Source organism: Leuciscus leuciscus (assembly GCF_965113295.1).
Source record: "Leuciscus leuciscus genome assembly, chromosome: 2".
Lineage (NCBI taxonomy): Eukaryota > Metazoa > Chordata > Actinopteri > Cypriniformes > Leuciscidae > Leuciscus > Leuciscus leuciscus.
The window spans coordinates 6,298,190-6,308,030 of NC_138726.1; the positions used below are offsets into that span (position 1 = coordinate 6,298,190).

The following is a 9,841-nucleotide window of genomic DNA, read 5'->3' on the forward strand; positions in this document are numbered from 1 at the left end:
CTGTTGACTTTACATATATTTAGAACAATGAAAAAAAGTTAATTATTCTAAGGAAACCCTATAATTTGTGAATTTTATCACACATATACAGTAAATAGCTACTTTCCTGTAGCTCAGTGGTAAGAGCATTGCGTTAACAACGTCGATCCCAGGGGATTGCACATACCTATGTATAAATGTATAGGATAATGCAATGTAAGTCGCTTTGGATAAAAGCGTCTGTCAAATGCGTAAATGTAAATGGGTCTTTAAAGGGAAATATATTGCTTTATATTTTTGCAAGGGTTTCATCATATGTGGGGGTCCTTGCTCTTAAGTGAAAGAACAATCAAATAAACTTTAACAGGAGAGCTCAGAATAGAATAGAGCTTTGTTGTCATTGTAAGCAACGAGATTACAAAAAGTCACCATGCTCAGCAAAAAACAAATATTAGAAAACAATAACTACACATGGGGTTAACATAAAATGAAATGAAATAACAAAACAAAATAAAAAAAAGGGATGAAAAAGAGTAGCAATATACAATGAGGAGATTAACACGTAAGTACTGTGGACTTTGATTATTTAACACTGAGGTATGATGGATTATGGGTAGCAGAAGTGGTGTTCTGATGATCAGTGTAGTGTCGGCAACACCTAGTGTTCAGAAACAGAAAGCACACATTTCAGTCTATGGAAGCCACTGAATAAAATGACTAATAAAGGTAATTATGAGTTTTATCTCCCAATTCTGACTTCCCCCCTCGTAATTCCGAGTTCATATATCAGAATTGCAAGATTTAACCTCCACATTACGCCTTTTCCCCTCAGAATGGCGAGTTCTGGTCTATATGAGTTAATGTTGCCTTCACACGCGCTATTCGAAATGTCCTACTTCCCACTTCTGAAGAAGAGACTACGAGCTCATCGCATTCAAATGTTGACTTGAGAGGGTGTTCATGTCCTATATATTCTAACTAAGAAACGAGGTTTGGAATCTCCCGAATTAAACGTCCCACTCAGTGCTCGAATTGAGTCAAGTCTTATGGGGGGTCCCCAAGTTTTTTTGGGCGGGGGGTTGGTTAGTCTCGCAATATACACTTTATACAAAATATACAATATATTTGATCATAATATGCATAAATATATACTATTTATTAAAAACGCTTGAATTCACATACATATATATATATATCTCTTCTTTTAAATTACTTACTTGAGTAATATGGATTTAGAGGGTGACAAAGCAGCAGACCCAAAAGGGCAGCTATGGCAAATATACCAGGGCTAGAATAAAATTAAATATCCCCAAAATATTCCCAACTGAGCAAGCCAAAACCGTCATACATTTTATTTTCAGGATTTTTTGATGAATAGAAAGTTCAAAAGAACAGCATTTATTTGAAACAGAATCTTCTGTTACATTATACATGTCTTTACTGTCACTTTTGATCAATTAAATGCAACCGTACTGAATAAAAGTATTAATTTCTTTCCCAACATTTTTTTATAAATTCTAACCGCAAGCTTTTGAATGGTAGTGTATAATACTACAAAAGTTTATATTTCAGATAAACTTTCTATTCATCAAATTATTTATTTTTTAAATACTGTAAATAACGGTTTTCAACATTGATATTAATCATAAATGTTTGTTGAGCATCAAATCATCATATTAGGATTTCTGAAGGATCATGTGATGAACACTTGGAGTAACGATGGTGAAAATTCAGCTTTGATCACAGAAATAAATTATATTTTATTGTATTATTATTTTACATTGTAATAATATTTCATAATATTACTGTTTTTACTGTATTTTGGATCAAATCAATGCAGGCTTGGTGAACAGAAGAGACTCTTGAATTTTTGAATAGTGTACATCCAACAGAATGATTCTAGCTTTATTTACCAATGTAGTATTTACCCTAAAAACAACTGGATGATTGATGTGACACTGTGATAATGTTTGTTCCAAAAGACTTGATTAAATGCATGAAACTTGTTTATTATAAATTGTGGCAAAACAGGCTGTCAGCCTGTGTGTTGGTTGGGATTTTTCAACTATTTCAGCACATACGATTTTTAAATAGTTACGTCCAGTAGGTGGCGGCAAAGCACTGTCATGAGTGAGTGAGTCAGCAGACTATTCAACCATTTCAGTGAAAAAGGCTGCTTTATTCATAAACAAACAATACTATGGCAATCAAAATAAATCATTGCTATTTCAAGAGTGAATCCCGCATAAATGCGTATGTAATTCCCAAAACTTTGCCGTGTTTATACAGCCTTTGGTCCTAGCAGAATGAAAAACAAGTCATATACAAATAAATACAAATTCTGAATGGATATTAGAAAGCGCACAACGAGCGCTCCCTTTATAATTACTAAAAATCTGTTATCCATCTTCATCGAGATCTCTAGCACTAGCACTCCTGTAGAACCAGGACTGTTAATTATGAAAAAAATAGTAACGTAAGCCAAATGTTTCCAATATATGCTAGGAATATAAAAGCCCCGACATGGAGTGGATAACTGTTAGATATAAAGTAGAAAGATATATAGCGAGAGACAATTACCCCTCAAAAAAGTCAGTAAGAAGCTTTCTCTTCCCGACTGCGAGTGGAGGTTTATTTTTCTCCATATTTTAAAAGCTAAAATTAGCTTCACCGGAGCGGCGCCAAACAAACAGTCCTGTCAGTCGACGATGTCATGCGCGCGCACAGCGCTCTTTAGGCGGGGCGTTTACATTTTAAAGAGACATGACAACTAGCCTATAAACACACTTAAAATAAATTATTGTAAATAATCAATTCATGATATTTACTGTATCCTTTGCATGCATTTATTTTGATTTGTCATTATTATTTTTACTAAAATAAAAATATCCGAGGGACCCCCCTAATTCTATTTTTTACTTCTTATGGGGGGTCCCTAATACCTTATGGGGGGTCCCGGATCCCCCCAGCCCCCCCTCAATTCGAGCACTGGTCCCACTTCAAGCCGTTCAGACTGTCGTTCACATGTTGACCACATGATATCGCCACGACACAACGAGAGCGTCGTGTTTTTGTGTCAACTATGGCAAAACAGAATTAAAAACAACATAAAATCGCTTTGAAAGCAGATGACGAAAAGCAAAAAGTAAGGAATTATTACATAAACTTTGTGTCTAATGTTAAAGTTTGTTTTTACGTTCATGCTCTTGAAGGCAGGACTTGCCGACATCTTAGAAGTGACGTCATCGATGTCCCCCGAGTTCACAGGTCGAATGTCCGACTTTGAGTGTTCGCAGCATTACACAAATATTTCATTATTTACATCCCTCTCTTCCAGTTTTCCCATATTTAAAAAAATATATATATATACACACACACACACATATTGAAGACTACCAAAAAACTGACAAAGACAAGATTTACTTTAAAAGTTTTATGAAAATACCAATGTGAGGAAAATTGAGATACAAAATTTTATCAATGGTAATATTACAAAAAGTATAAAAAAGAAAGTGCACAAAAACTTCTTTACAGCATTAATTGTACAGACAGCTTTGAATAAATAGCATAAGTTAAAAATGACAAATGAACGTAATGAAATGATCAGCTAAAAATCTCTGGTAAGGCACATTGACTGAGAATGTGCCACATTAATAGTCAAAAACATTTTTCCCTGAAATTTATCGACATCTTGTATTCGCTCTCGTGCATTTTAAGAACGAGAGCATCAAGTCAACACTAAAGTCGACTCAAAGTATTGCTGGTGAATAAAAAACAAACATTCATTCAAATAATAACCTAACCAAATTCATAAACTCCACAATCTTGCTCAAGTTTGGAAGCAAAGCAATTTCCCCCTAAAAAAAAAAAAAAAAAAAAGAGGCTTTTCTGTCACATCGACAACATTTTGATTGATCCAAACTGTAACAATAAAAACAAAACAAAAACAAAGGCTGCAGTCAATATATCAAGGCTGAAAGACTGTACAATTTCATCTTCGATTAGCTTTAGTGTACAATATTGAGACATGGAAAACGTGGTTAAAAACACAGTGTAAAGCCTGGTCGGAAATTCATCAATCAGTTATATCTCTTACTTTCTGTATTATAACACTCTCATACAACAACATACAAAAAAATTAAAAAATACAAACACCAACAACAGTCATAAAACTGATCATGCCTACAAATACATTATGCATGCTTTCAATATGCCATTGTGTAAATGATAACCGTTTAAATACTCTGAGATGATGCGTTTTAGCATCTTGGTTTTAAAGATTTACAAACCCGTAACCGTATTTTAAATATCGAGAAACATCTTTATGCCAAACCAGAAATAAATGAGATTTTACAAGCATGTGTCCAAAATTCACATTGTGAATATTGTGCCCAAAGAAACCTTGTCAGTAAATGCATGTGTGTGTGTGTGTGTGTGTGTGTGTGTGAGATTTAACAGAGCACAGTTCGCAGCTCGAGTCAGAGCAGAAGACTGCAAGGTAAAATATTGTATTTGCTTAAGTTAAAAGTACACCCATCTCATTAAAGCCTTGGCTGTAATGTTATATTATAGCACTTTACATTATTCATCTTTAACCCGTGAAACTAAATGCCAAATAGAAGTCTTTTGGTGCACTGGAATGGAAAATAAGATTATATTTACAAAACACTGGTAACTCCCAAAAACAATTTACAGTAATAAAAAAAATGGATTACATTAAATTTCCTAACTCAGACCTATAAATATGTCCTAATGCCCAGTTTTTTTTCTCCTTTTCTGGTTATATATAAAATAAAAAAAAGGTACAAAACTTACATTTTACAAAATAGGCATAAAAAAAAAGTATAATAATACAAAAGCAATGGGAAAACTCAACTCATACACAGTTATCTAACAAAGGGAAGATATCAGAGTCTACCACTGGAGACAAAGCTATGAGGGCCTCGAGGAGGGTGCGATTGGAGGATCACCAGGCCTCCTTCATGACCTCCGGGAGAGGGGAAGGAAGTGTTTGGGAGATCTGAGAGTCCGAGGAGGATGCCAGAGCGGGACGCTTCTTGTTACAGCAGGGCTTGAAGAGACGAGGATCGATGATCACCTCACCGAAACGCCCCTTGTAGACGATCCCACAGCACACCTTCTGCCTGAAACACATCGACGGTGTTATTCACCGGCTCAACCACTAGGATGTCAACATGCATTGGTGAACAGAAGGATACCTCTTCCAGTAGGACAGGTCGAGAAAGGAGAACCCAGACGGGGTCGGACGTCTCTGTTTGGTCTCGATGTCTGAGCCGTCATCTGATTGGTTACTGTGGCTGGGAGACTGAGACGGAGACATACTGGATGTGGTGCTGTGGGCATCTGAATCTGTCAAGACATGATGACGGCAAACATTAACATGCCATCTGCAAAAACACAAGCTCGCTGGAACACACAACCATTTTAGGGTGGCGACTTTGTATTAGTTTGTGCGATGTGAATTGTAGGATAACAAGAATTAATTTGTTATTATACATAATGTACATAGGATGATTGTTTATATTAGGGATGCACAATATATTGGCTGATAGATTAAAGATAACGATTGATTATGGATTATTTCCTTCAGCTGAGACGTTCAACATGATGGTATTAAATGGCTTGAAATATGACTGAAAAAAGGAAAAATATGGTTAAGTGCAACATGTGCAGTAAGTCTGTCATATAAGCGGTATTATAATCGTGTGCTTGGGACATGGCTTTTAACAGTGAGCCTTTTGGACAATATATCAGTTGTTATATCAGGCTTTCAAATATAAAGATTATCAGTATCGGTCGATTTTCACATTGGTGCATCCCTAGTTTATATTCTGTATTTTAACAGTATTGTTCTATAACACCATATGATTACTTGCTTTTGATACTTTTAATATTTTGAACCAAATATGATTTCCTCATTGTTATTATTATATGTATTTTAAGTCATTTTAAAGGCGTAGGTCTTTGTTTAGGTCTATTTTTACTACCACAAAAAAAAAGTATCTGACTACTCGATTAATTGTCAAAATAATCAACTGATTACTGACTCGATTACCAAAATAATCGATAGTGACAGGCCTTTATCCCATGTGACATTTGATAGGGTTTGGTGAAAAACAACCAAAATTGTATTTATTTAATGAAAACCCTGAGCTCGACTGCGTTCATGAGTCTCTATTAGCGCCGCAGTTCACTCCGACTTGCCTCAATATAAACACACAAGCTATTAGATATGAAGATGAATAAACACACGACACATGAACACATTACACAACACCTTTTGGGGATTTCTAGGCGTTGCATTTCATATCTCAACTCCGTCTGTCAGATGACATTCTCATAACTTGTGTGTTTATTTTGGGGCAAGTCAGAGTGAACTGCGGCGCTAATAGAGACTCATGAAAGTGAACGTCGAGCACAGAAGACCAACGGCCAAGGTCAGGATTTTTGTTAAATAATGCATTAAATTTCGATTTGTTTTTCACCAAACCCAATCGTACACCCCCTATTTTTTTATTCTCCTTTTGTGGTCCATAAAAGAAAAAAAAAGGGCATATTGCATTAGAACAACACCAGGGTGGGTAAATTATGACTTAATTTTCATTTTAGGGTGAACTATCCCTTTAAATATATATAAATATATATATATATATATATATATATATATATATATATATATATATATATATATATATATAATTATTTTTTTATGATCGCACAAAAACGTACGAATGAAATCATACGAATTAGCCACCAATTCACCAAATTATGACAATTGTTATATGAACCGTCATGAGATAAGAGATAAAAAATAATAATAATAATAAAAAATAATAAAAAAAGAGTAACTCACTTTGTCTTTTGAACTTATGAAGCTTCTTCAGTTTACTTTTCTTCTTTACATCACTATTTTTGACTTTCTTGGGTTTGGTCAGCTTGAATCCAGGTCCTGCTCTGGCATCAACCACCTTTGGGGGGGAAACAAGATTATTCTCCAAATGTCTGAAAATGAAAATGGGTGATTCCAGTGAAAACAAGAACACGGTCCCTTACATGATTCCAGTTCTTCTTTGATCCATGCGGTAATTTCTTCCAGCGTTTCACCAGCAGCACACAAGCATTGCAGATGTCTCCAACCCGATCCTCTGCCAGACTTATGAAAAAAATATTGCAATATGAATGACAGAAAATGTATTTAAGGACAGAACTAATTTTATGACTAGAATTGCATTGTCTATTACAAAAAAAACAATTCCGAATTGGAATTCCTCTTTTTGGAAACAATCCCAATGGGATCACATAAGCTGGAAAAATTAAAGCTCTCGTATGATATTATTAAATTCCAACAGGATTCTCGTTGATCTAATTAGGATTAAAAATTGTGATTGGAAAATCCTTTAGGATTTTAATTTTTGGGATACAAGCAGAGAGTCATGGATAACCACTTACCCGAAGCAGAGTCTGAAGTTTTCCTCATATCTGCTGCTGTCAGTGAACCGAGAACTTGAGGACTTGGTTTTGCAGATACAACAACCCTCGTTACTGCGGTAAATCTTGGATTTATGGAAGCCGAACATCTTTACGGGCTCTAGAAATGAATGGAGAGCGTCATTAAAACAAAAGGTCTCCTGCTCGTTTTGCGCGGGGGATTGAAGGGGGCGGGGGCACTAACACTAACATATATCTCTTGAACTTGACAATTTCATCGCGTTGTGCTCTAGATAGAAGTTACGAAGAAAAATGCAGAATCACAAGCGCGCGTCTGGGATTAAAAAAAGCGTGTTTGCTCTGAACCCGTCTCGCCTGCAGCAATGACCTACTTTTGATGTTTGACAAAAGCCTTTCACTGCAGCCACATTTAATACACGATCATTGACTCGCACGAGAAAAACAAACAGCAGAATCATGCGTGCACTGGGATTTGATTACTTGGAAAATCCTAGAAAGAACGATAGTGGGATTTTTAACTAAGTTAACTGGGAACCCATCTTAAACAGGAATTCTCTAAGAATCAAGTCATGGACTAATGGATAAATCAATTCCTATTTTGTCCTTTCCTGGTCTTATTTGATTCTTGATGGATTCCCGTTTAGTCGCTCCAAATAATAAGAATTCCTTTGGGAATTTTGACATGGGGCGAAGCGGGTGAAATAGGCGGAGTTGTAAAATCGAAAGTAGCATTAAATGGGCGCCTGTTCACGGGGGTTTAGACAAAACACTGAGTTAATACTACTTTAAAAACACCTCTTAAACGACATGTAACGTTATGCCATAATATAATGAACATCGCGCGCTTGATACATAAACACAAACGCTTGAAAATCAACACCCAAACATGACACGACTCATTCACAAAGACTCCACACATTGCAAAATAATTATTAAGATGAATTGTGACATACAGTATGTTTGGATTTATGTTTTTTTTTTAAATATATTATTAGTTCGTTCGCGCCATATTTGCATATATTGAAACCAAAAGAAAGCTACACGGACATGTGTCGTAAATTAACACTCACACGCGCTTTTAAATCGCTTAGGAAGCGGTTTCTAAACAACACACGGATGATATTATCGTTAAAATACGATCGCTATTCTGAACTTGCCCAAACAGTGAGCGAGCGCCAAACGCGCGTCCCATTAACAATAACAGCTAGCCCGTTAGCACGCGACCATGCCACGCTCACATCCACGCGCGCCAAGCCCCATTGTTGATGTAAATAACCGCGCTGTAAACGCACTAACATTATACACACAACACGTTACGCGCTCCGATACTGACAGTACAAACAGTTAAAAACGAGATGCTACATTCGTATAGTTAGTTCGCAACAATAACAAAGGACTTACCGTCAGAAACTTTGAATTCCGTCCGTTTTACTCGTCTGTACTGCGCATGCCTTACTACGACCACACACAGAAACACAAATGAATGGTGGGGGCGGGGCCTGCGTACAAACATTGAGTAAAGGGGTTTGTCGGAGGAAGACCATATAAGGAGCTTAGACGCCAAGTTTAAACATCCATTCGACCAATCACTGCGCTCGAGCTTGCCATTTAAGAATGTTTTATCCGGGGAAGTACACAAACGTTCCGCACGTAACGCATTGTTCTTGTTGTGACTTGAATGTGTGTGAATGGACTCGTTTCCCGCTATGTTGTTGTAGCTCGAATGCTTGGAATACGGGACTGTTTGTATTTATATTATATTATATTATATTATATTATATTATATTATATTATATAACACGCTGACATGTAATGTTCCTGATAAAGTGATTTTATTATGTCTTGACTTTCAGTCAGTGAAACGCAGTTTGCATTATTATAAGTCCTAAACACCACCAGCATTATAGAAAAGCATTATTCTTTTTTTTGTAAACGATATCAGTCTTAAAATAGGTATACATATCTTGTCCATGCACTTTTTCTGACAACTCATCGAACGTTTATTTTAAATATATAAATTTTTTATTTCATATCGTTAAAGTTGAAGTTCTTTAAAAAAAAAAAAACTTGCTTAAAAAGTATTAAGTATAAGGTTCAGCAATGAGAGATCTATTTGTTTTTTTAGTTTTTCTCAAAAGATTTAAAAAAAAAATCACCCTTTTAATACTACAAAATATTCCACGTGGTCTCTCAATTAATACGGTTATTAAACAATAAAAGTCTGATACATTATTATAGAAAAAGCTAAATGCTGCTTAAACTGGTCATAGGACATGGAATGTTCGATTAAAAAAATACTCACTGATTGAACTGCAAAGATATAATCAAACACGAATTTTGCTCTTGATGAAGCTTGCATCATTTAAAAAAAAAAAAAAAGGCAGAAGCATCA

The 9,841-nt window shown here is 35.6% G+C and overlaps 1 protein-coding gene across 1 annotated transcript; it reads right to left on the reverse strand.

Annotated features, from left to right (window-relative positions):
- Nucleotides 1-3,397: 3,397 nt before the first annotated feature.
- On the reverse strand, nucleotides 3,398-9,002 carry sinhcafl (SIN3-HDAC complex associated factor, like). Its single transcript, XM_082162078.1, has 6 exons — nucleotides 8,851-9,002; nucleotides 7,450-7,588; nucleotides 7,054-7,153; nucleotides 6,854-6,968; nucleotides 5,199-5,349; nucleotides 3,398-5,123 (listed from the first exon to the last, which is right to left on the reverse strand). Exons 1-6 carry the CDS (start codon nucleotides 8,960-8,962, stop codon nucleotides 4,946-4,948), a joined length of 795 nt encoding a protein of 264 aa, XP_082018204.1. The 5' UTR covers nucleotides 8,963-9,002; the 3' UTR covers nucleotides 3,398-4,945.
- Between the last annotated feature and the right edge of the window lie 839 nt (nucleotides 9,003-9,841).